This window comes from Leptinotarsa decemlineata, unplaced genomic scaffold (assembly GCF_025532065.1).
Source record: "Leptinotarsa decemlineata unplaced genomic scaffold, Ldec_3_MD MMD2_tig00026354_RagTag_RagTag, whole genome shotgun sequence".
NCBI classification, from domain to species: Eukaryota; Metazoa; Arthropoda; class Insecta; order Coleoptera; family Chrysomelidae; genus Leptinotarsa; species Leptinotarsa decemlineata.
Window position 1 is genome coordinate 5299874 of NW_027412702.1, and position 27628 is coordinate 5327501.

Sequence of the window (27628 nt, forward strand, 5' to 3'; positions counted from 1 at the left end):
TTTTATTGAAAAAATCACTACGTCACTGGATTCAGAGTGCCTCTAAATAGGTGTGACCAAAATTTCATGAAAAAATATTCATTATTAACAAAATTATGGCAACTCAAAAATTCGAAAACTCACAATATATCTTTTTTTTATGATTTCAACAATAAAGTGCCGCTAGATGAAAAAAAAACCAAATAGCGTAAATATTTTCATTGAAAATAACGGAATTACATTCACACAATTCAACTAACAATGAAGCAAAAAATTTTAATAAACGTAACTAATAACTAATTATTGAAATGTTTCGATTCAGTGCAACAATTAATTCTAACTCATATTCTAGTAGCCTCTACTAATCCACCACGTATTTCGATACATGTGTCGAAGCGCTTACGAATGTTTCTGATTACGTTCCTTAGTTCTTGAGGGATAATATCTGCACATACCTGTCGAATTGTTGCACAAAGTTCATTTCTATCTCTTGAGCGGTTTTTGTAAACTTTTTGTGTGAAAAGTTCCCAGAGAAAAGAGTCCAAAACTGTGAGGTCTGGATATCTGGTTGGCCACTCTATAAATGGACTACCACGGCCTATCCATCGGTTTGGAAAATGTTCGTTAAGCCATTGCCTCACAGCTCTGGCATAATGAACTGAACACTCATGTAACTGGACAATTAAATTTGATCGTCCATTGATTGGCAGCTCGTGAATAGCATCCCAAAACTCTGTGTTTAAAAATTCTAGAAACCTCTGCGCATTAATGTTTTCCTCAAAAAAGAAAGGAACAATAATTAGTCCGTTCAATATCCCACACCAGACGTTGATTTTTTGGGAATACTGGCTCTTACAGTTTATTACCCAGTTAGGATAATCCGCTGCCCAATAGCGACAATTATGTGATGACACTACTCTAGGAAATTTCTATTGTTTATATATTCCCCTTGGGCCCATAAACAATATTCCAGGCGTCTTGCTTCGTCGCCTTCTTGAAGTGTGTGTACAAATTTTGGCTTTAAAGGTTGAATATTTTTTGCCTTGAGACATCTCCGAATAGTTTCTCGTGGAATATTCAAATCTAAAGTGGCATTCCTTATACTGGCATTAGGATTATTTCCGAAATAATCTAAAATGATTTGATCATTCCTGTCATTCCTGTTTCGTCTTTGTACAGGATTACTTTTTAACATCATTTTTGATACTGCACCAGTTTCATTGAATATTTTATTTACCGTACCGCAGCTAATACAAAGACCATCTGGATGTCTCTCATTAAATACTCTACAAACCTCTCTAGTAGCACTTCTAACTTCATCTCCCGAAAGGCGTACAATTTCAATTTTCTCTCTTACGCTCAATCTTGCAGCCATGACACAAAATAATTCGAAGAACTGTAAGGTAAATATTGTTGACAATAGTACACTTAAATCTTTCACAAGTGTCAAACTGTAATATCATTTCCATGGCAACTAAGATTCAAATTGAAATATTAGGTCTTAGTTTTAGTTAATTTGCGTGAAAACTTGAATATAATTCCGTTATTTTCATTCAAAATATTTACGCTATTAATTTTTTTTTTCATCTGGCGGCACTTTATTGTTGAAATCATAAAAAAATGATATATTGTGACTATGTGTGTTTTCGAATTTTTGAAATGAAATTTTGGTCACATCTATTAAGAGGCACTCTGAATCCAGTGGAGTAGTGATGTTTTCAATATAATAATCGCTAATGAAAAGTCCCGATTTTCAACTAAGAAAAAATATCGTAGTATGCCCTGAAACTTTAATAAACATTTCAAATTTTGTCCCAAGGAAGACCTTTTAGTACTTGACATTTCAAAACAAAAATATTAGAATCGATTTACAACTTCAAATTTTAGGGGGGTGTCTCCATTAAAAATGGGTCATACTGTATCTACTTCTTATGTGGTAGCCACTTCATGCGAAATACTGAGGCATGAATACAATTGAACTGGATACTTTTTTTACAATGCACATTTCAGAACACCTGTCGAACTCTTATAGAAATTGATACAATAGTCGTTTTGACTATTTGATATGGATGAACTTGGTCTTTTACACTAAGTAATCGTTTGGAAGTTATCACGATAATATTAACTTGACGCAATGCAGTAAGCCATTACGCGCCGCGTCTACCGTAAGACGACGGCGGACAATGCTAGGGGGTAGAGGGACGGTATGAGCAATGAAGCGACGTCGCCAAAAACGCGGGCAGACGCGTGAGGGCAGACTTCGTTGACGGTTGTGTTAGTTTTGCGAATTTCTTTATAGGTAACATAATTCGATTCTCGAAGCTATTCATTACTCGGAGCAGTTGTCATATTTTTCAATAACTGTATTTTTAAAGTAAAAATATAAATCACTAGCTGTTGCCTGCTCTTATATTAACGTAAAGCTGAAGCTACTGAACCTAGAATCTTTAAATATGCAGGTAGGTTCTTCGTATAGCGTAGATAAGCATCAAGAAAGGGAATCAGGAATTTCCCCCTCCAAGGGGGAAAAATAGGGTTTCAAAGAATAGGATGTTTGCCAGTCTTTGTTGAGCAATTCGATATATCTATCTCGGAAGGTTTCCAACAGAAACCAAGTAAAATTTAATTGAGATTTTTTATGAATTTGTTCGTTTGCAGGGTCATTAGATGATGAACAACAATATTTTGCTGATATTTTGATGGCTATCAAACAAGTAATGAGTTCGCATTTGCACGACATTCAAGAGAAATATCAGCAGAAATTCGAAAAACTAGAAGAAGAAATGAAAGCCAAAGATGCAATCATCACCCAACTCAAAGCACATATCTGTGAACTGGAACAAACCGGCGAGGATTCCTTTACACTGAGTGTAAGTGAAGTAGTCTTTAAAAAAAGAATAATCTCTATTGAAAAAATTATTATTTGAAACATAAATTATTGTTTCTGTGTGAAAATGAGGGATACCTAAAGCAGAAATTATTTCAAAGAAATTATACTTTGCTGAAACTTGGACCAACATGAAACTTATTATTCTAGATCATATCAAACATATTTCAATGGTTTCACAGTAATATCTCAACAATAAATGTAGGTGAAATCAATTATTTTCTCACATTTTCAAAAATGAACAAAATATCTACTATTACGATTATGTACATGACAACATGACACTGGATATAAAACCAAAATGAATTTAAGAAATTAGACTATCGAAAAAATTGCACAAAGAAATTTTGAATACATTATGGGCAAATACAGAAAGAACTGAATGGAGTAAAATCGTTACCAAAAAGCAAGAAGAAGACTAAGAAAGGGATATATTGAACCTCTAGAGGGTTTTTTAAAAACCTTCTAAATTATCAAAAATCAATATTCAAATAGTTGTACAATTTATAGAAAACCTGTGTGAATTCTGAGTTCACAAGTGTTTATAACTGAATTATTGATCTTATGTCGGTCGGTAGCCAGGCGGTTCGACGTGGGTGCTTTGTTCACTTACTCGAATTGACTGCCGTATTAATCGGTGGTTCAAGCCCTAGTCTGAACGATCGATTTTAAACAGATTTTTTTAATGGCATGTTGAAATAACTTTACGAATTCTCTTCGTGAAGTTTATGCCTCAATTAGTCCCAAGACAATTCTCAATTGTAGCTAAACTCAACCGGATTAAACAGAAAAGTCAAGTGATTCTACATGCTGAACAGGCTATAGTTGTGTTACATTGACAGTAATCTCGAATTCCTCAAAAATTGATTGTCACTCTTTTTTCAAATAACTTTCGTTCATGTTATTTATTCGCATCGATTACTACAGTAATGTTTATGTTGAAGTAACAACATTTATACAAACTAGTATTTTTCATAAAGGCTTTTTGATGTTCAGTGATCATTAACAAGATTTTGAACAAAGCAAAAATTCAAATGTTTCCCAAAGAAAGTGTTACTGTTACGTGATCAAAAATTTTAGTAAATTAGTAAATTTTAGTGGTTGGAGTAGTTCTGGTTATTTTGCCGATGCCGCTTGGACACCAAAAAATATCACTATTGTGCAACATTATCATAATGTAACGTGTGAGCCTTCAATTTCCAACTCCAAAATTTACTTTAAAGCAGAGGAATTATGTTGGTTTTTTCTGGGCATTCATGTTTTGATTTTGATGTTAACTCACCTTAGAATAGTTTATTTTTACTCAACAGTATATTGGACCTGGATTTCTCTAGAGCCAACTTTTAATTCAATTTCTGTTTCTGTAGGATTCTCTTGATACCGTTATAAGTAGAGACAAGCAATCCTGGGAGGAACCAAGTAATGACGAACAAGAAGAACTAGAAGACCTACCCCGTCCAATCCATGCATGGTCACCACCACCACACAACGTAGTTTTAGATATTGATTCCACTACGGGTAGGTAGTTTTGTTGTTGCTTCAACTATTTATCCTGACTTTCTGTCTTGCAATTCAATAAAAGATTATTTTGATTGGATGTTTTCCCAGAAACTTACTTAATTTTTTTTACAACTTAGTAGTATTTGAACAATCAAATTAATCAGTAACCATTACTCCGCAACAGATGTGAAAAACGTAAAAATTCCAAAAACACTGTAAAAATTCATTCAATAGTCAATAGATGATAGCAACTGTCAACATGTAAAAATATTTCTCATTATATGAAACTCAAAAATAATGAATTTAGAACTGAAAAATAATCACACATTTCGGTAAACATTTTTGAAGTGATAACTTCTTTACATAACGCATAACGGCACCAGTCTCTCTGGCTTCCCTTTCACCGCATTCTATGCCACAATGCTAGTCGTATTTCGGACAGAAGTTTCTCCCTCCTCTTTTCGCACGACTAAGTGTTCAGTGTGCGATCGACATATACTGTTGAAATACGAATAATTGTAAAAATATATAACACGCAACGGCTCTATGAAGGCGCGTATATTATATACATATACATATACATATATATATATATATATATATATATATATATATATATATATATATATATATATATATATATATATATATATATATATATATATATATATATATACAGTGGAGTCCCGATAGTCCGAAACGATCGGGACCGGACCCATTTCGGATTAACGAATATTTCGGATTAAGCGAAATCATGACCAAAATTAATGTTTGTATAATGAAATACAATGTATATTTATACAAAATGGGATATACAGACAGAAAAATGTAACAGACTTTTTTAAACCAATACAGTTTTGAACTACATACGCTCAAATTGTTCTGTTCTGTTAATTACACTTATCTTTGTACATACTGTAATCCTTAGTATGTATATATTGCAATACATTTCTTCTACTTTTCTTTCGGATTAAGCGGACTTTCGGATTACCGAAGTTCGGATTATCGAGACTCCACTGTATATATATATATATATATATATATATATATATATATATATATATATATATATATATATATATATATATATATATATATATATATATATATATATATATATCTTGAGGTTGCAGTCACAGTCAATGATGAACTCTTTGCTAGTTTGTCAAGCTTTCGGAAATGTTTATTTCCTTCTTCAGGACAACTGAAATACACATAAATGAAGAATTAAAATCCAAGAATAAAAGAACTGACTTGAATGGTCTCAGTCAAATTTATACTTATTCGTTTAAATTAGATAATGATAATCGAAGAAGAAATAGTAACGCTGATTCATCCAGTATGTAATTTATTGTAATTTACATAAAATGTAATAACCTAAGCTTGTCTCAAGTTGAACAATGCCAATATTGAATAGTTCAACTTCGATAAGTACGTCCCGAAACGCACACGTTTTTTATTTTTATAAAAATCACCACGCCTATTATTTTTCATCTAATTTGGTTTTCAAGTCTAGAAACAGTATGAAAAGTAATTCTTTATTGATGTTGGCCATTTACTTTCCAAGAAATATACAACTACTTTCTGATAAAAATAATATAAGCAACAGAAATGAATAAATAAGTAACAAATACATACTTTCAACAGAATCATGGGAACCAGAATATAATCAGAGACGAATATTTTTAAATAAGCGCATTGTCATTACTTTCCATAATTTTTTTTTCAATGATTGAAAAATGATTCACTTTTCAAATGACAGTTGATCATTTTGAAAAACCATTTTACAAAAAATATGCAACGAAATATCCAGTGTTGATACTGCTACGTTTTTTCCCGTCGGTTAACCAATAATTGACCACACTGAACAATAATCAAACTTAACTTTATTTCACTTTAAATACAACAAACACTTCAACTACTATTCGAATGTCTAGCGCCTAACTAGATCACTTCGCATACAGCACTGTAACTTCCACTTGACTGTGTCGATATGCTCGTGGCCAGCGTTTATACAGGGCTATTCAAATTCGTTTCTGTACATGGGGATCTCGTAAACGATAAGAGATAAAGTGTCGGTTAAATTGGCAAAGTTGTGTATTTTAGAGACCTATTCAATGATGTAAAGAAATCGAATATAGCTCTTTTGGTTCTGGAGATATACAGGAAAAACTAAAAAATCCCAAATAATTTTTTTGCCTATATCTTCTTTATTCGCAGACATATTGAAAATCTGTCCACATTTTGCTATTGGCACTTGATGTGGGCTCTCAGAATATATACATGAATCTTTTATACAGGGTGTCATCTGACTTGGGTCACCCCCATCTATGAATTTTCAATTTTATATTTCGAGATGTTTCGGTAATATTCGATTATAATTGTGTGAATTATTCCCTTTCAAATTACGGCCCTGGAAATTGGTTGACTGAGTTGAATATTCGGTAATATTCGATTATAATTGTGTGAATTATTCCCTTTTAAATTACGGCCCTGGAAATTGGTTGACTGAGTTGAATGAAAACATAATAGCAACTTTCACAGTTTTCGAGCGTTTATTTTCATTTTTTGGTACCTATTCATATTTTTTCCATTACTCTGAGCGTTTTCTACAACGAACTTCGAATAAGAAAACTTTTTATGATTATTTGAAACATATCTACATCAAAAATATATTATATGTGTTTTAATAAGCAGAAAAAGAAATGATAGCAATAATAACATCGGAAACGATCACTATAATTGTAATGAAAATTGAAATGAAGTAATTTATATAGATACCCAAAAAAATTATTGGCGCAATAAATGTTCGAATTGGAGTCCTTCCATTTCGAGACATTTCTAAACTTGGTTTTTCATATTATTTGTTGACCTTAATACACTTATTTGCTGCATTGTTGCGAAATCATTCAAAATCTTCAATCTCAAGTCTTCCACATTTTCTATCTCTCTGCCAGCGTAAATCCTATTTTTCAATGTCACCCATAGAAAATAGTTCAACATAGTAATATCTGGTGATCTTACAGACGATCTTATTGCCCCCTTATTTGTCTCGAAATGGAAGGACTCCAATTCGAACATTTATTGCACTATTAATTTTTTTGTGTATTATAAATTACTTACTTCATTTCAATTTTTATTGTAATTATAGTGTTCGTTTCGGATGTTATTATTGCTAACATTTTTTTTCTGCCATCAAAACACATATAATATATTTTTGTTGTAGATATGTTTCAGATAATCATTAAAGGTTTTCTTATTCGAAGTTCATTCTAGAAAACGCTCAGAGCAATGTAAAAAATATGAATAGGTACCTAAAATAGGGAGACGTAAAAGTTGCTATTGTGTTTTTATCCAACTCAGTCAACCAATTTCCAGGACCGTAATTCAAAAGGGAATAATTCACAAAATTGGAATTAATTTCTCAGTATGAAGTGAACGTCTACGATCCAAAAACTACAACAAAAAATACAGGACCGTATTTGAAAATTCAAATATGGGGGTGTCCCAAGTCAGAGGACACCCTGTATAAAAGATTCATGGATATATTCTGAGAGCCCACATCAAGTGCCAATAGCGAAATGTGAACAGATTTTCAATATGTGTGCGAATAAAGAAGATATAGTTGAAAAAATTATTTGGGATTTTTTGGTTTTTCCTGTATATCTCCAGAACCAAAAGAGCTATATTTGATTTCTTTACATCATTGAATAGGTCTCTAAAATACGCAACTTTGCCATAATTTAACCGACACTCTAGCTCTTATCGTTTACGAGATCCCCATGTACGAATTTGAATAGCCCTGTGTATTCTAATCAAATGCCGTAGAAATTTCGCCAGAATTCGCATTATTCTCGCTACATCGAGATCGGTAGCGAAGTTCGTACATCCGCGCGCTCTTAGCTACGTCACGATTGGTTTATGGCTACCAGTGGCGGCCGGCGTTATTTTCTTCAGGGCATGATTTTCAACAATACATTCATAACTATCATTCTACTGTTTGTAATATTATCCACGAATAATTCCTGTAATTATTTGATATTACGTACGTTTTTTTTTGATTTTTCACATCTTTTTTATAGAATTCGAATTTGAAATTCCATCACTTTCCAAGAAACATTCTAAGTGAACATTTTTTACTTTTATAACTATTTTTGTTTCGTGATCATTCTCAATGCTAGGTCCTGATTAGACAGCTATTGAACTGTGAAGAAACGTTCATCTATCTTATTCAATCGACTTTTTTACTAATGAGATAGAGTTGTCGTTACTCGCCATACCATTTCTTGCTATTAATCACTCATCATCCTATTCTGATATTATAGATACAGAGTCAGACGTTGGAGAAACTTCAGAGACAGAACAAATTGACTTTGATCCGGTTGAATATGAAAACTCCAGCAACAACTGGGAAATCGAACTTTTAGCCGCACAAATGAGAGATAGGCGCTCAGCAAGTTTGGACCATAGCGCAGGACGACCTCTCAGAAAGAGATTCGTCAAAGGATCATCCATGGACCATGAATGATATAAAGCATTTTGTAAAATTGTGATAGAAACTCGATGGAAATATTTTCTGGGTTCTTACTATTTGTTTAATGGACAATGCGACACTTGAACTGAATCTAGAGACATTGCGACACCTGAACAGTTTCGAATATTTCAAATCATAGATTCAATGGTTTCAAGATCAACAGAACAAACACATGGCAAAAAATTGAATTTCTTAGAAACAGAGTGCCTTGTACATTGTGGTGAAGATTTTTTCGAAATTAAAATTTACTATTGAGAAATTTCATTAAATTTTGAACTATGTTCATGATTAATAATATATCATGTATTTCGAAGAAGTACTACAAAAATGATATGAATTAACTCATTCGTTTGTTTTCATAAGACGCGAGAGGTATTTCTAGAAAACTGATTGACCATTATTTCATTCCTTACAAAAACTTTCCGAACTGATTGTTACGTTCGAAAGCCGTTTTTATGAGTATTTAGAAACTGACTGTTCGAAAAAATTATTTTGTGGTGAATTCTGAATTAAGAGTAAAATGTGTTCTGTTGATTTTGAACGGGAATACCAAAAATCTAACAGGAATCTGAAACTATGTCTCATTGCCGGCTAAAACTGGAATATGATAAAAGAAAAAAGTATTGAGGATAGATAACATGTGCCAATTACCTGAAATGTGAAAATTGATATCAACACTTGAAAATGCTCATTTTACTCTGAATGATTTGAACAGTTCCATTTCATGATGAGTCCTTCAATGTTGCAATATCGGTCGAATGAAACAGTATTTAACAACAATAAATTATATACTATAGAGAAAATGACCATTTTAGGAAATGTAATAAAAAATAATGTAGATACATAAGTAAGGTAGTATGGATTATTATAAAATTGTAAATTATATATATTAAATTATTGAGAATTAAACGGATTCCAAATTTTAATTTCATTTCTCATTTTCACTCAAAATTTGTGTGATTGATTTGCTAACATTAGAATAGGTTTGCAATATGTTGGTACTTTATATCTTCATTTATTTAACCTACAAACCGTCTGTCTGTGAATGATTTCTAAAGTGAAAATATTTATCTTTATTGTGGTGAGATATATAAGGCAGAATATTATTTTCGTAGAACTGCGCTTAATATTTATATTGATACAGAAGGAGCAGGTATGGCTCTGTTCACCCGAGAAATATTTTGTTTGGAAGATAAACAGGAATAACAGCGAATTTTGATATATTCTAGTTATTGAATCTGTCTGCATAAAGGTGACTCCATAAGATCTTCAGTCAGTTTAGACAAAGCATTTTGGGCAGTAAAAGTGACTAAGGAGGCTATCGAAGTATACGAGTGAATGCACATGTTATAGATTTTTGTGATTTTGATAAAGTTGCATTATACTGCCATCTTGGTAACTGTGGAAGATACGATGTTGGTTGAATTTGATGAAAATGTATGGAGAGCTTTGATCGAACTTCACTTATTTCTTTTTTCATGCGATGTTTCGGGCCAACCATCAGTTTTTTAATACGGACCTACATTCCTCAACAAATAAGGATGCATTCTTGATCTTGCATTTTTTCGACCTACACTTCAAAAAAATATCATCATAACTGAGTAAATTCTATCTGAAATCTATTATCTAGGTTAGTACTTGATTTGTTATCACAAAGTGTAAAACTAAACTCCAAAAATCAATTGGGCGTGGAAAAATGTCGAAAGTTCATTATTCAATTCTAACATTTCGAAAACGTCGTTAACTATTTTATTATTAGTCAACATTTTAGCATCACGTGATAGAAGTGTAATACTTTTTTCACCAAGCACAACTCTTTGCACATGATGGCTTCGCACGCCAAAACATTTTTTAGTATCATCACTAAGTAGAAGCATTCATTTCAAACGTAATAGTTCATTAGATCATTTTCCGGTTCACTTCAATTTTAATTCGAAGAAACTTTGTTATTCAACCACAAATTATAATAAATTGATAGGGGAATATTTTAAGAAGATATTATTTTTGGGAAAGGAAGATTTTGGCTTTCTTCTTCTCCATCTTTAAACAAAAAAGAAGGAATCTTCTAAAGAAAGAAGAAAACAATCACAAAGATGTGTAGATCATGCAAAGAAGTTACTTGCAGGCATAAACTGAAAAAAAAGCTTAAACGAAATAACTACTTTGATAAAAACATTGAATTATAAAAAAACATTTTCCCATTCAGTTTGTACTACAAACATTCGTTATTAAATTGAATCAGACATCACTTACAGGATTGCCATACAATATATTATATGGAAAAGGTGAAATTTTACTAACATAGAACACTGTCATCATCAATAGCGCACATGGATATTTCGGAATAAGACACTTGCCTCGTTGCCTCTTCAGTACGAATCTGGATAACATCGATATTCTGAATGCTTCAATCTACGGCTGAAATTAGTTTTTCTTTCTGACTAACATTTTCTTGTCCATCGGAGTAGGCAATAGATGTTGGCAGAAAGCGAGGCCTTTCCATTCGTAACTCTACAGTTCCAGTAGATTGTACGATGTGATTTAGAATACGAAATCAAACGAAATCTCTTGTATTCGCCTAAGCATACTATTTCAGTATCCAGGTTATCAAAGGTTTTTTCCAAATTTTTTATATATGAACTGAGTTGCGTTATCATATAACAAAAGTTTGGGCTTGCCATGAATAGAAAAATACCTCATTATTAGGCGGTTTGGTATAACTCTAGCAGCCGCCCTCTTCGTCGGAAATAAAGAAATATATTCGTTATAGACATTAACAACAACTAGAACATAAATTACCACACAAAGATGTTGAATTCCACTAGTTCGGACTTCCATTGTCTACTATATAAAATGATTTGAAATCCCTGAAACAACTAAAAAATAATAATTAAGAATGAATAGCTGAAAATAACAATTATATTACAAGTAGAAATATAACAATTGAATAAATAAAAATAAAGGAATGAAAAAAGAAAATAATAATAAGTGTAGAGATTCCAAGTCACGTTAGTTCACGACGTTTCGATTGTTAGTATCTACAATCGTCTTCGGGTGATGACTGGACTGATTCCTCCGAGAGATGACTATTTATAGGTCGTTGAAATACTTTCACTCATCCCTGCTTTCCATTTTCCGCTCCACTGGTTCCGTAGGAGATGACCGTTTTGGCGGGAGTTGGCCATTTTTTGTTTGATGATGGGTTTCCATATGTTGCGTATTTCTACGCTGGCCTGGCTGAATACGTTGTTGGACAACATGTATGCGGCTTCCTTGAATTTTCTCCTGAACCAATGTTCCTCTCTGTGCAAGATCTCAGCTTGGGACCACTCGATGTTGTGTTGATGGGTCCAAATATGGTCTGCTATCCCTGATTTGCTGGTTTCCCCTCGCTGTGTGTGCTTCTTGTGCTCGGCAATGCGAACATTCAATGGCCTCTTAGTTTCACCAATATACGATTTTCCGCTCTCACAGGGTATCCGGTAAATGCAATTCTTGGAATCGCAGTCCGCGTTTGGGGACCTGGTTTTCGTGAGGCTGATACGGATAGTGCTACCGGATCTGAAACAGGTTCTGATGTTGTACTTGGAACCAATTCTTCTTATCCTCTCCGATAATCCTCTGATGTAGGGGAGTGCAAGCACTGGTTGTGACGGCTTCTCTTCCTTGCGAGGCTCCTGCTGTCTTTTAGCCAAAGTCTTTTCTACCATCGCTTTGGAGTAGCCATTCCGTTGAAGATAATTTTTGATGATGTCTAGTTCCTTCTCAAGACCTTCCTTTGTATTACAGAGCCCAAAAGCACGGTATAATAGAGTCTTGATGATTCCTCGGTCCTCTTCACCAAAACGTCTAAGAATGGCAATTTGTTGTGGATTTCCTTCTCCATTATGAAAGTGATGGAAGGTCTCACGCTGTTGATGTGTTTCAGGAAGGCGTCTAGTTCAGTATTCCCATGGTTCCATATTATGAAGGTGTCGTCAATATATCTCAATCAGACTCGGGGTTTCTTGTGGGCTTCTTCAATGGCCAGATTTTCAAACCACTCCATATATATGTTGGCTATGACTGGTGAAAGTGGCGATCCCATTGGCAGTCCCTCATCTTGTGTAAAGAATTCGTTCTTCAGTTGGAAATAACAGTTTCGTACACGGCATCCTAGTAATTCCATAATTACTTCTATAGGTAGAATCGTTCTCTCTTTCAGGATCCCGTCTTCGGATAGTTTTCTCTGTATGATTTGGAGTGCTCCTTCGACCGGAACGTTGGTGTAAAGACTTTCCACGTCGAAACTAATTAGTTGATTTTCCTGTGTAACCTCAATTGACCCTAGTAGTTCTACAAAATGCCTTGAATTCTCCACAAAAGACGATGTTTTTCCTTGTAATGGTTGTATTAAGGGAAGTAAAAATCTAGACAAGTTTTGAGTAGCTGAATCTCTGGAGCTGATGATCGGTCTAAGCGGAACGTCCTGCTTGTACTTCCCTACATCAGAGGATTATCGGAGAGGATAAGAAGAATTGGTTCCAAGTTCAGATCCGGTAACATATATGCAGTGATTTTTGAAATTCAGGCTTTCATCAAGATAAATTCCTAGGATTTTAACTGTCTTATCTTGCTTAATACAGCTTAATATTCCAACTGGAGCACTCCCACTTGGGATAAAAGAGGCGCGTTCGCATATGAAAATATTTGTTTGTTTTTTCAGCATGGAAAAGTTATTGTAATAAGAACATTTTTTTAAAAAATGAAATACATTTACCATTAAAAATTGAACAATACCTATCACTAATGAAAGAATAAAATAATTCATTGAAACTAAAAAAAATATCAAATTCAATAGAAACTAAAAAGAGAAATTCCTTAAGATTCCAGACGCTGAACTCTACCTAAAAGTAGCAACCTTATTTAGAAAGGATCATATCGCTTTTCCTGTAGAACAGCAAATAAGGAACTCGCGTTCCCTGAGGTTTCAATACGTCTTCATTTTGCACGGTCTTGACCGAAGAATCGTCGTACCTAATCCAGCAATTGTAGCCGACGTGGAAGGCATCGGTCACGTAGTGTCCAATGTTAGCATTTTTGCCTTCGTGGTAAACACCGGCGAATAGATAGGAGTTTCGTTTCTGATGTGGTGGTGGACGGACGTGCCGACAGCGACCGTCCACAAAGAAGGCACGCGGACGCCATTGTTGGGGACGAAACTCAGTTTGTGTTGTGAATGTCTGCCAAGTTTTTTGTGAACAGTCTATAAGTGTTATAGAGAAACAGCACTCCCGTTCACGCCGGTTGGAGACCGGGGTGGACCGGATGTCCACGTGGGAGTGTTATAGTGGATGTATATAACTCCTGTCCCCATTCACGCCGGTTGGAGGCCGGGGTGGACCAGATGTCCACGTGGAGACAGGATTTTACCAAATAAATGTGTCAATTATATGTAAAAAGTCTTGAAGTCTCCAAAAAATATTAAGTGTTTTTTAATATAATAAAAAATTCAGACAGAAAAGGGGTGGCAGCATTGCTGCGTGCAAGACAGCTGCGCCCCCTCGAATCGAGCTGGCTAAAGGCGCCTATCTGGAAGCAAAGGCCAAGAACTTTGAGTGAAGTGAAGTGAAGTGACGGCGAATAGATTGTATTGTCTCTCTGTTGGAGACTGTGTTTCCGACGATATCAAAGTCGAATCAAAATTCAAGTCGAATTCAAAATCAAAAGCCTTGATAATCTTCGTGCAACGGTAGTTGCTGTACTTGAAAAACTTCAGATGCAAAATAAGGATAACGGGAAGTTTGCAGAGCGTAATTTGCTCCCAAGCTTCGACCTTCTCGTTTGTTTTCGACGAAGTCATTCCCTCTAAAATGTACTTGGAGACAAGTTCCTTAAGCGCTTCTCTGAAGGTCTTCACTTTCTCAATGTTGAGTGGCAGGGTGAGGAAAAGCTGGGTATTCTCAGTAATGTGGTCCACGTTGTGATGAATGCTCGACTTTAGTTGCCCCCGAAGATGTCACTTATCGGTGTATTGGTGAAGTCGATCCTTCTAGTTGAATTATATGCCATAAATGATATGCCACATTCCATATCCTGCAATAATTTACTAACAAATATGTTTGCCGACGACAAAACTTTCTGTATACAACTTGAAAAGGGGACTGATCATTTACCTATTTATCAAGACATTATGGCACATGCTAAGATTTGGGTCACAGCCAATGATCTTTTTTTGAATGAGACCAAAATCCGTTGTGAAATCTTTAGTGTAAATGGTACAAATAGTTTGGTTGAAAATGAGCACATAAAATTTCTAGGTATAGTTTTAGACCCACAACTGAGGTGGACAGCCAATATAAACTGTTTATGTAACAAGCTGTCGCAAGTGATATTTGCACTAAGAAAAATACGACATGTCACAAACATGGAAGCAACAGTATCTGCGTATTATGCATTGTTTCATAGTCACTTGATGTATGGAATACAGTGTTACGGTAATGCAGTATCTACACATATTATGAGAATTTTCACACTGCAGAAAGCGGCAATAAGATCTATTTTAAATGTACCATGGGATACCAGTTGTAGAGAACTATTTCCTTCATTAAAAATCATGACCATCTACTCACTGCTCATTTATCAAAGTATAATAACAGTTAAGTCAAAGATAAATGAACATGCAACACACTCGTCAATTCACCCTCATGATACCAGACACAAACACAATTTGTTGGTGCCATTATGTCGTCTGCAACGAACGCAAAGAGACGACATACGGCTCTTCAACCTTCTTCCCACAGAGTTTAGGAATAGACCCTCGACGCAATTCAAAAATCAATTAAAACAGATACTATCCAAGAACTGTTTCTATAGTATACTTGAATTCGAAACATTCATCAAGACAAACAGAAATATCTTCATGACCCACAGAAACCTGTATTTTTATTTATACTGATAGCACAATTCATCATTATCTATATACATACTTCATATATTTATAATATATAATGCCATTGTTTTTATGTATTATTTAGCTTTTCTATTGCATTATACCTTCTATTTTTTTATCATCGACCAATTTTAATGTATGACCTTGTATAAATTTTTAAATGTATTTTTCTACTGACCTGTCTACAAACTTTATGTTTCTTGAGACCAATAAAAATTATTATTATTATTATTAATGTCCTTTACTTTACGATTATATTATGTTCCATAAATTATTTGAATCATTGCTCAAAGCAGAGTCAACGAGAGATTTTTCATCTTTAATATAATATTTAACCAACTCATTTAGCTCAAACATTTCATCATTGAGTCCATTCAAAAGAAAACCTAGAAACTCTTCTGCATCTTATTGTCTACCATCGATCCAGTCAGTCCGTATGTTATGCAACATTTTATAAATCCACGTCGGACTGAATGGGATGCCAGTGCTGATAGAAACTTTTTGGTCATTCTTGGAATTTTTATCTACTATCCCGTCTCTCGTCAAAAAGTAGGAAGGTAGGTGAACAAACTGTTCCACGAAACGGCACATTCCGAATATAACCAGTGTAGATGTTATTCTGTCGTTCGAAGAGATGTTTTTACTCGGACTGTTTAGTAAGTTGAAAATTACCTTCTCATCACTGTTTTTTCGTACCGCTATATTTTCGAAGCCTGGAATTTTGTATGTGGGTTCGTTTTATGTTGTAGATGTGGAAAAAAGAAGGAATTTGAATAATCTAACTGGGGCGACAGCCACGAATGAAAAAGGAGCGTTCATAAAATGAAGTTACCTTTTCGTCACTGTTTCTCCATGCCCTTGCGGTGGGTGAATTTATATTTAGTATCAGCATTGCATCCATGCGGAGCCGGGGCGGTTGTAATTCAGCCTTGATGCGGTGCTTTCATTTATTCAATAATACTCTCCGATATCAGTTTGTTGCCATCATTAATTAAATCTGTTTTGAAAGATAACGCCTATCCAGATTCTTTTATAAATTCAACGATAAATTCAATAGAAAATAAAGAGTCGATTAAAAACCAAACGAACATACAAACAGCTTTACAAATTCAACAACATCCAACTCAACAATTACCGACTCAACATCCAACGACACCTTTTACAACTAACGTTATACCTTACATTCCAAGACTATCTGAAAAAATAAGACGAATTGGAAATAGATATGATGTTAGAACTACTTTCAAAACAAAAAATACACTGAGATCTATACTCACACATACAAAACCCAACAACCCTGAAGAAAAAACAAAAAATTGTATTTATAAAATACCTTTCTTGTGGTAAAAGTTACATTGGTGAAACCTCAAGACCATTGAAAGTGCGTGAGAATGAACATCGAGATTGTATAAAAAATAGACAATTGACAGGATCAAAATTATCAGAACACATTTTAAAATCAGACGGTGAACATCGGGTGGAATGGAATAGGACAAGAAAGATTACCAATGAGCCTCATTCTAAGAGACGTAAGCTAAAAGAATCAGCGTATATTCTCATATCTGGAGAGAACTGTATCTCGAATAGCTCCTTAGACTTGGCTACCCATCTTGAAGAAAACTTTGGATAGTGGCGAAATGGCAACAAACTGATATCGGAGAGTACCTTGTATTACATCGAATATTTCAGTTGTCAATCAACAACATTGACATAATTTCATATTTCAAAACTTCTTTGACATCTGTTGAAGAAGTAAAGAAATAAGCTCTCAAAAAAGGAATAACTGCGTATATATTCGAATTTTTATCCATTTCTGAAGACGGAGGCAGATTTTGGCCTCCGAAACGTAAAAGATAAGTATTATTTCTTAATAATTTTTTTGATAGGCAAAATTGTTAAATACGACAAGTTACTGATAAATAGAAGATTTTTTTTTGTGAAAAATACTTTGATTTTTACGCAGTAACTTATCGGGGTAAACTGAAAAGTTTGCCCTTCTACACTTGTATAAAGTTCTCCATTATAGTTTTTATATTTTTTCAGATTGTGTAAGGTAACAATTACCCAAAAAAAAGGTCGATAAAAAACTGATTTTTTCCTCCACAAAAAATGACTTTCGTTGAATACTCTTAGTTTGTGATGAATCAAAAGATTAAGGGGTTCTTGTCAGAAAACTAATTTAGGTCAAAACTTACCTGTAATGATAATGTGCAGTTATTTCAGTGTTTATGGTTCTGATGATTTTTCCAAGAAATAAAAAGCATTACCTGAATTAGTATAGATGAAATACTTTGCTGTTTGGAAACTTCATTTCTTTCAATTCTCCGAAAAGCACTGCAGCCACATGGGATTCTACTTTTTCATTTTTTTCCTGTACCAGTTCGTATATTTTTTTAAGTGCTTATATTCTTCTGCGGAGTTATTCCGCTCGAATACGAATACGAGTGGCTACAGCGTTGGTCGGCTATAATTTGGCAACCAGGGAACAAATCATATGATGTCATATCTTCAAATCTTATGTAGCCCAAAGAACATAAAGTAGACTAACCTGGGTGGATATGATTTGGATTGTCCATGAACTGCTTGTCTTCTACACCTCACGTTTGCATAAAACATGATGAAATAATTCAATATCCTTCTTGGTGAGTCAAAATGAATACGCAAGTTCATATCAATTATCTATTACAATTTTATCGATTCTTACATTTCTGAAACATTGCACTTAAGTAGAAAGGTAAAATGCACTACATATATTTCTAAAACCTACAGAATTATTATAAGATTACCCTAAAGAAAATGATTCTTAACAAATTTTTTTGAAGAAATATAAAGTTTGCAAACATTCGTTTATAATTCCAATTTGTATGAAAAATAATGAAAAATATATCTACAAATGATTGTAATTTTTTGTTTTGGTACATTTCTGCACTACAGATTTTTTTCGAATTTCTCATGTTATATCGTTTCGTAACCCGAGAAATTAGGCTTATTCAGTAATTTCTTATAATATACTGATGTTTATTACAGATTCTCGATTGAGAAATTGATAGAAGGTGTTGAGTTTTCTAGCGATTCATTCTTCATTTTGATAAATAAATAACAGATTTACCTAGAGTATCGAAAACGATAATTCAATACAAGCACTATATACAATTCCATATGAGGCACTATTTTTCATTCAAAATAATTTATGATTATTTCAATATTTAGAGTTTAGGCCCTAATCAACTCTTCGTTCAGCAGTATGAAAAACATTCCTCTTAAAAACTATGACAACTGATAAAACCTTCTGTATAAAAAAAACAACATGACACAAGAATTGACTAATGTGTTCATAACAATTAATCATCACACCATTAAAAATTATTAATAAATAATATATCTCTACAACACAGTAAATAAAGCAACTCAAGTTCAACCTCAGCACTTAGATAAATAACCACTGGAAAAAGGAAATATCAGTGTTGAATTTCAAATGATATCTTTAATTTTCTGGCAGTCTCCTGCCTGAAGATTCAAATTTTGAACTTAGAATTTAAACAGGATCACAATCAGGAAAATATTGGAGTTTTGAAGTATATCTATTTCACTTTCCTAATCATCAGTTATCTCGTCTTCGTGGGCAAATTTCAGAAAAACTTGCTCCAACGTAGTTTGACTAAAGCAGTATTCTTCTATATCTAATTCGAGCTTGGCTGGAACAAACAATGTATGTTAGCAGAATCACAATCATCTTCAGAAATAATTCAAACTTTCAATCCTGGATTACAAGCTTGAATTCAATATATGGTAAAACCGGGATAGATGTCCCAGCGGGATAGATGCCTTATATCCTAAAAAGCTAACTTCCCGAACGCGCGTCTAAGAATTAATTCTATTAGTAGGAGCAGCAGTCACCCTGTACCTCAATTGCCCAAAGACAGTTGTGTGATGTAGAAGCTTTTGGCTCGTACGTGTATTTATCTCCGCGACGGCATTCAGACTAAACTACAGTTTAGTCTTCCTCTTGAAGATACTCACTTGGTGATCGAAACACGTGTCGAGGTGTTTACAATAATGATTTGGTGTTGGTATAAAACTCCAGTAATATTACTACACCAAAGGTTCCAAACAGTGTATTACAAGTAACTAATTGCTGTCTCAGTACATCCCTTAACGTAATCATTTTTTTAGGAAAACATCCTATTTTTGGATTTTGACAACGAGAAAAGACTAGTAAAGCACATTCTGAAGCCTGGTGTTGCAGGATTCCCCCAAATAGACAAGTCATACGCATGTTAGCTCATCAATTTCCTGAAAAGCTGGAGCTAAAACACAATTTCAGCCACCAAAACGAAATGGCTGGAGGTGCATAGTTCAGAAGATTTATTGAACAAAATCCGAAGCTGTCTATCAGACAAGCTGGAGGTTTATCCGTGGCTAGAGCTAAAGGTCTTAGTACAGAAGAAGTCAATAACTTCTACGATCTTTTGATCAAAGTTCTGACCCAAAAAAATAATGAAGATATCTTTATTGTGTTATTTCAATATAAAAAAGCATGACTGTGTGATGTACATGTTGAAACTCAATGTGAATGTTCCATAACAACAATGAAGAATTTTTATTTTTGTTGAATAAAAGCTTGTAAAATTTAATTTGAGAAAATATGATTATCTCTGCATGTTGAAACATAAGAATTTATATTTCAATTGAACAAACGCTTGAAAAATTTGATTATGATCATTAATGTAATATTAAAATTATTTTTCAATGATATCAATTAAAAGATTTGAAAAAATACAAAATATTTTTCATGATTATGACTCATGTTTTGTGGGGACAATTGCTGTTTCGGGAGTGAAACTACCTAACATTTGGTTCGGGTTTTTGTTTACCTACACGGCATCTATCCTGCACTGCAGGTATCTATCCTTCTCACTATTTTCGTGGTGGGGCAACTATCCATACAGGTAGGCATCTATCCTCAAAAAGAATGTTCCACGAAAAGCTAATTTTCGCAAAATCTGTATTTGATAGGTCAAAAAATAATAGTAATAATTCAACATGAAGGATTGAGCTAGCTACATTATTGAAATTGTTCGTATAAAATTAATATTTTTCAAATTAGGTGGTTATTTCAGAAAGTGGGGAATCTATCCCGGTTTTACTCTAATAAATATCCAACAATTTTCGATTTTGACGGATATTTCGCAAAAAACAATTAGGTATTGAAGGAAACCCATACTTTCAATATTAATTTTACATTGACTCCCATTGATCAGTAGAGTTAAAATTATACAACATGTGCGAAGATTATTATTTCATATAATTGAGTCCGACTTCTGTGCTGAAAATAACCGGACAAAAACATTCGGGTACTTCAGTTGAAACAGAAATAAAAAACTAATTGATACAGTTTATTATATGATTTTCACTTTGAAGGGTTTCACAGAGTTTACGCTATTGTATAGCGAAACACGTGTCGCGGTATTTGTAAAACTCTAAGTGAAAATCATACAATAAACTGTATTAATTGGTTTTAATATGGATTTTCATCAAGTATCGGCCAGTTCTATTCAATTTGAACAGAAATATCAAAACTGAGATCGAATTGAAGAAACAGGACAGAATATAACAAACTGTGAGAAAGTTACTCTGTGGAGAAAACAAATTGTTACAACTAGAAATCAAAATGTATTAATAAATAATTTCAAAAACGGAATTTTGAAGGAGGTATTTGATACCTCTCAAAAATATAAGATTTTTGCAGTCCTATAGTACGAAGTTAGTCGTCATGTCGTAAGCTGTGGGTGGTGCACGTGAAAATCCTGGAAATTAACAGATTCTCCTGCAAAACTTCATTACTTTCTGCATCCATGTAAATATTAGGTATCATAACAGGTAGTAATTATTATCAGGAGCAATATCGAAACAAAACAATGGATACATAATTTGATTCCAAAATTCTCATTATATAAGGTGATGGTAAGTCAAGGTGTATATGAAAACACTGACAGGCGGAATTTTTCTCTGGTGTGGGAAATATATTTCAGTAGGTTTATTTCACGCCGGAGGTTTTAATTCTAGCTATCAAATAATCATATCACCTTTTTCTAACTGCATGAAACAATTGGCCAAAGATGGTACACTTTGTTGAGGTACGCTGAATACCAGTCTATCGGCAAAACTTTCCTGCAAAGTAGCCTCAGGAAACAAGGATGCCACAAACTCCCTCAATTCATGATGACGATCACCGGAATCTGAGGTTGGTGTTGAATCTCCTCCTCCTAATTTCATTTCTAAGGTGTAACCAGCACCATAGAGATTTTTGAGATGTTGAGTTGAACCAAGACACCTTGAATTGATAAAAGAAATTATTCAACAATCATTATATTCAGTATTTTTAGAAAGTCGATATTAATTCAATATTCATATCATCAAAATATTTACAAAAAAATGAAAACGGTCTTAAAATCTACGAATCGAGAAAATAAGCATAAGAACTTCAAAATAGGCAAAATAGGTACAAGTCTAGTTTTTTAGGTCTTTTAGTTGTCTATTCTCCTCAAACCATATAGTCTACATGTTTCAGATCAGGAGATCATGGGGGGCTTTTCTTTCTTTTCTTAATTTCATTCACAAGGTTCAACTAGCACCATAGATATTTCAAAGATGTTGAATAGTCCCAAGACATCTAAAACTGACGGAAAATTCAGTCTACATCCAACAAGTATTCTTTTTAGTATTAACTCCTTTGTTTGTCAAAGAAATGAACTGTTTCATCAAGTGTCCTTGAGATTTATCCTCCATCTAAGTTCATGATTGAAGTATTTCAAAAATCATCAATACAGTTTAATGTGTTTCAAATTATGAAAGATTCACAAAACCGCAAAAGGTTAAGTTCCAAACATTTCTTTCGGAAACTAAAAGTTTTGATTCTAGATTGAATTCAGTTTGCTATGTAAGGAATTTTTTCTATGCTTTTTTAAGTGTACATAAAATTTGATAGTGATTCATCAGTCTTGCTTCAAGAATCTATTTGATAGCAAAACACGTGTTCCAGTTTTGTGAACCTTTCATAATGAATCTCAGTAAATTGGATTGGTAAGTAATGTTATGAACACTGTCCAGTTCTAATCAATTTTTGAAATATTCCAAACCGTTTCCCATAATGAATAAGGATATTTCTTCTATTGAAGGTTGAAAAGTTAAAGAAGATCATGGGAAAAATTTCACTTGATATGTGTTTTTAAGTGGGTTTTCGCAATTTGACTGGAGTATATTCAGCAGTAGTGATCTTATGAAAATGCAACCTGATGAAGTGGAACATCAGATTTGGAACTGAATTGACTAATCAATACAATAAACAATAAAGACCGTCATATCTACAGCTACTGTTCCGTAAAGACCCATCAATTCTATATTTGCAATATTATAACCTGCTAGAGGGTATGTGTCGGTACCAAGTATTCAAAATTCCATATATAAATGGCAGTTTACAGATTTGTCCTCAGCAGTGAAAATGTCTTTCTTCAATTCTGATATATACATTTGGAAAAAATAAATTCAATGAACTGACATTAACATACCTCAATTCGCCTCTAACCATAATACCAACTCTCGAACAAAGTGCATCTGCTTCTTCCATGGAGTGGGTGGTTAGAATAGCTCCTCTAGAACCCTTCGAATAAAATATCGATTCAATGTTATTCGGATTCCAAAAAACAATTTCGTGTGAATACTTACCTGAAAACTTGCTAAAATTGTGTCCCATAGGAACCTCTTACTCCGCGGATCCATACCAGTACTTGGTTCATCCAACAAAACCACTTTAGGGTTCCCTACCATTGCCATAGCAAAGCTCAGCTTTCTTCTTGTACCCCCAGAACATTGCTGGGTCTGTTTGTCAGCATGTTCGTGAATCTGTAGTCCACTCAAATACAAACTGACTATCCTCGGTATATCTTGGTAAGAGACTCCTCTGATGGCAGCGTAGCATTCTAAATGCTCCCTAACTGTGATATTTTTCCATAAGGCATCGTGTTGGGGGCAGTAGCCTAGCAGCTGAAAGGCTGAGTTCATATTGGAGTTGATGCTCTCGCCTCCAATTTGGACCTGAAATATAAAATAATAGTAGTCGCGACAATTGCAATTGGATTTTAAATGAGTGTGTATCTGGACCAGTTATCGCCCTCACACCAAAAGTAATTAATAAGACCGTAGCAAAACCTATCTGCATCTTTGGCGAGTTTGAAATATCTAAACTGCTTCTAATTAATAGACTCGAAAGCATCGACAGTTTACGTGCAGTCATTTTTGATAACTTGAAATAACGTGAAATCGATAATACTTATTCATAAATTTGAACAGTCTAAAAAGGGGAAGTTTTCATGGTTAATTTTGCGCCTTCTTTGTACCTGTTCCTTTGGCGAGGACATATCTCTCCACCATCTAGCGACGAACCTGGTAATTCAATACTAATAAATCGATAATTGAACAAGAACGTGTCATCATTGAACTGGTGATTTCCAGCACAGCTAAGGAAATTGCGTCTACAGTTTGGTCAATAATTGTTCTTCCGACCATATGATAGCATTTTTCGACGTTCCTTTAACCAGATAACGATCAAGTTTGTGCTAAAACCATTGCTGTTTCTTTGAGTTCTACCTTCAACTATTGTTGTGGAAGGCATACATTTTGACTACTGTGTATAGAGTTGAAGATTTTGATAGGCCAGAGTGTTTATCGCTCTTGATCCTTTGGTACAATTTTTTGAAATTATTGATTCCAGCTTCAACAAATATATTTTTTTCATAACTCTAGAACGCAATTGAAAAGCAAATATTGAAATATCACAAATTATATGTTCTTCCATTTATGATACCACTTATCGTCTAAATTATCTTTAAAAAATTTTCCAAAGTCACAATTATCTTGAACTATTAGTAAATCGTGAAAAAATCCATGTGATAATTCAAACACCACTGGAGAATATTCAGTGAAAAAATTACGAACTTTGATAAGTTGATTTAGTTCGCTGATTTATGAAATTCACCAATGATCTTTCAAGAATATTCATATCTTTGTTCAAAATATAAGTTTATTCATGTTTTTACAGCCAATACGAAATTGTTTTCTTTATAAGTCACCTATTCTTAATTGTTATCTAAGAAATTTTTTGTGGTATAATCGACAAATATGTAACAGTCCTCCTCCGAATTTATATTTGTGAATGAGTTAATGTTAAACAAAAATAAGATAGCTAAAAATAGATTCTTCTGATACCCCAAAATTCAATCAACCATCACTCGAAGTTATTATATATTCGACCAAACATGGCATTTATACATTGGCAATGTGAACCTAAATGAAAATCACCTTTCGAAAAGCATATGAAAAACGTTTCCGGAAGGACAATTTAACTTAAACTATATCTTGATTCATTCCAAGAGACAAAACTGTTTACGAAGTTTCATCAACTCAGGAAAATGTAGATATTTGTTCTTAAGTGAGAAAACAATAAATAATGTGTTTTCATGCTTTTTGCAGAAAAATATGGGTCATATGGGTGGAGTTGATCAACTCTGTAGCAATATTGAACGTTATTAGGTCAAGATAAGAAGTCACAAATGGTATATGTTTATTTTTATCACCATTTGTATCTCTAAATCGTCAGTACATGACATCTACTTAAAAAAACTATTAGAGAAAGGAAGAGATGTATCAAATTGATACAAATTCCGCGCGAAAATTGCATATTTCTTGTGTTGAATTTGACAAAAAGAACTAGCATCGACTAGTATCTGTATCTTTGTATCTGTAGCACTTGAGGTCCTACTCGGACTTCCATCACTGCACACTGAACAGAGTTCTACAGTACAACTTTCACAAAATTTCAAAATCATCATACCAAGTAGAAAGAACTGGCAAAATGGCCCACCGGTAAAAGCGGAAGAAACTTGGTAGACAGATGGCTCAAAGACCCAAGAAGGAGTGCGAGCCGGTATATACGGAGAAAGAGCAAAGACGAGAGTCGCACTCAACCTCGGACAGGCAGAAGTAGCGAACCATAAGGGGTAATAAACAGGCAAAAGGTCACAAATAAAATATTTGCCATTTTCTCCGAAAGTCAGGCGGCAATTAAGGCGCTCAGCTCTTTTCAAGTCTTCTCAAGACTGGTGGGTACCCAAAATAAGGTCACTCTAGCTTTGGTACCCGGACATGAGGATCACAAGGGCAATGAGAAGGCCGATGTTCTAGCCCGTGAAGGCGCATCCAAGGCTATAATTGGCCCATAACCCTTCTGCGGGTTAGCGAAAGCATGTATAAAGACATCCAAAAATTCATGGATGCGAGCCGAATCGCCTCATTTCTGGAATAAGCTTCGATCGCCCAGTTTCACGAAAGACCTGCTAAACCACAACCGTAAGGTTGTGAGGGTAGTTGTGGGTCTACTAACGGGGCATAGCTGACTCAGAAAACATATAAGCAAAATGGGTCTGACAAAAGAAAAACAATGCAGGTTCTGTCAAGAAGAGGAAGAAACCCCACTGCATGTGTTCTGTGAATGCGAAGCGATAGCAAGATGCGGGGAAGAGAAACCAGAGGCTGCCAACTTTATGAAGAGGACAATATCAAGGCTATGGATTCTCATCAAAGAGATCAAGCTAGACAATGAGCTCTGACAACAAAGGAGCATCACAATAGATCTGAAAAGGTCGCAGTGAATCACGCCATGGGTTAACTCTCCGACAATCTAATCTACGGTATGAAGGGTGATCATTAGCCAATGATTGAAACAGAGCTTTGGGTGAAAATGAAAATAATGATAATTCTGTAATTTATGATGGAATGCAATAGTTTTGCGAATAGCGAATTCAAACCAGAAGTACTCTGATGCGTATATATTTAAAAAAAAATACTCACTCGACCCCTGGTAGGAGCTTCTTCTGCGGTAATAATTTTCATCGTTGTAGTTTTTCCTGCTCCATTATGCCCCAAAAGTCCAAATACTTCCCCAGCGTCGACTGCTAGAGACAATGATTTTACTGCAACTTTTGTTGTTTCAGTATCTTCTTCAGATTTACAGCAACATTCACATAGCTTCAACTCGCTACTCGTATATTCTTTATGTAAATTCTGAAAAAGTGAACGGTTTATTCCAATGTAATAACTAGCTAGTCGACAATCGTACTTCAACCATCACTACTGGAGGGTTAGCTATATGGCAGTGCATTAGATTTTTGACTTTCTGTCTTTCAGCCTTCACGTCCTCATCTTCATTCTCTCCTATGTCGCTCAATTCATTTGCATCTTCCACAGGTTCTTCTTTTTTATTCTACAAATAGACAATTAAAATATTCCATTTCGTCACAATTACTCAAAAATCAAATATTACCTTGGTTGCTTTGAAAATATCTCTCAGTTTGCCACCACTTTTCTTGATATCGATAACGAGAAGAAAGAAGAACCAAAATGGAATATGAATTAGCACGCCAACAAGCATGACGATGATTTCGCTGGTGAAATAACTTGAAAGTGTTATTTCCGTACATCCTAAATATTGTTGACACATAACATCAACCCTCTGTACATAATAGATCATAGCATAAGGCAAATACATTGTGTTTAGAAAGGAGAATACTACATGTAGTATAAAAGCCGTTTTTCCACCTGAAATATAAAATGTTATCAAGATTATAAAATAACTTAGTGAGTTTAGTAAGTGAGTTTATATATATATATATATATATATATATATATATATATATATATATATATATATATATATATATATATATATATATATATATAAATC

The 27628-nt window shown here is 34.1% G+C and overlaps 2 protein-coding genes across 15 annotated transcripts in view; one reads left to right on the top strand and one right to left on the bottom strand.

Moving 5' to 3' along the window:
• Cngl (Cyclic nucleotide-gated ion channel-like) overlaps positions 1-9826 on the top strand; it is a 463427-nt gene extending 453601 nt beyond the window's left edge. For all 7 annotated transcript variants that reach the window (XM_074184263.1, XM_074184265.1, XM_074184264.1 and 4 more), the window contains 3 exons: positions 2638-2849; positions 4234-4384; positions 8692-9826. In XM_074184263.1, the coding sequence (XP_074040364.1) occupies positions 2638-2849; positions 4234-4384; positions 8692-8894 (566 nt within the window). In that variant the 3' untranslated portion in view covers positions 8895-9826. The remainder of the gene's footprint in view (positions 1-2637; positions 2850-4233; positions 4385-8691) is intronic.
• An 8670-nt stretch (positions 9827-18496) lies between these two features.
• LOC111510344 (cholesterol transporter ABCA5) overlaps positions 18497-27628 on the bottom strand; it is an 81493-nt gene continuing 72361 nt past the window's right edge. For all 8 annotated transcript variants that reach the window (XM_074184127.1, XM_074184135.1, XM_074184129.1 and 5 more), the window contains 7 exons: positions 27209-27483; positions 27005-27148; positions 26737-26949; positions 23557-23925; positions 23400-23491; positions 21918-22165; positions 18497-19526 (listed from right to left, as the gene is read on the bottom strand). In XM_074184127.1, coding sequence (XP_074040228.1) covers positions 19426-19526; positions 21918-22165; positions 23400-23491; positions 23557-23925; positions 26737-26949; positions 27005-27148; positions 27209-27483 — 1442 coding nt within the window. In that variant the 3' untranslated portion in view covers positions 18497-19425. The remainder of the gene's footprint in view (positions 19527-21917; positions 22166-23399; positions 23492-23556; positions 23926-26736; positions 26950-27004; positions 27149-27208; positions 27484-27628) is intronic.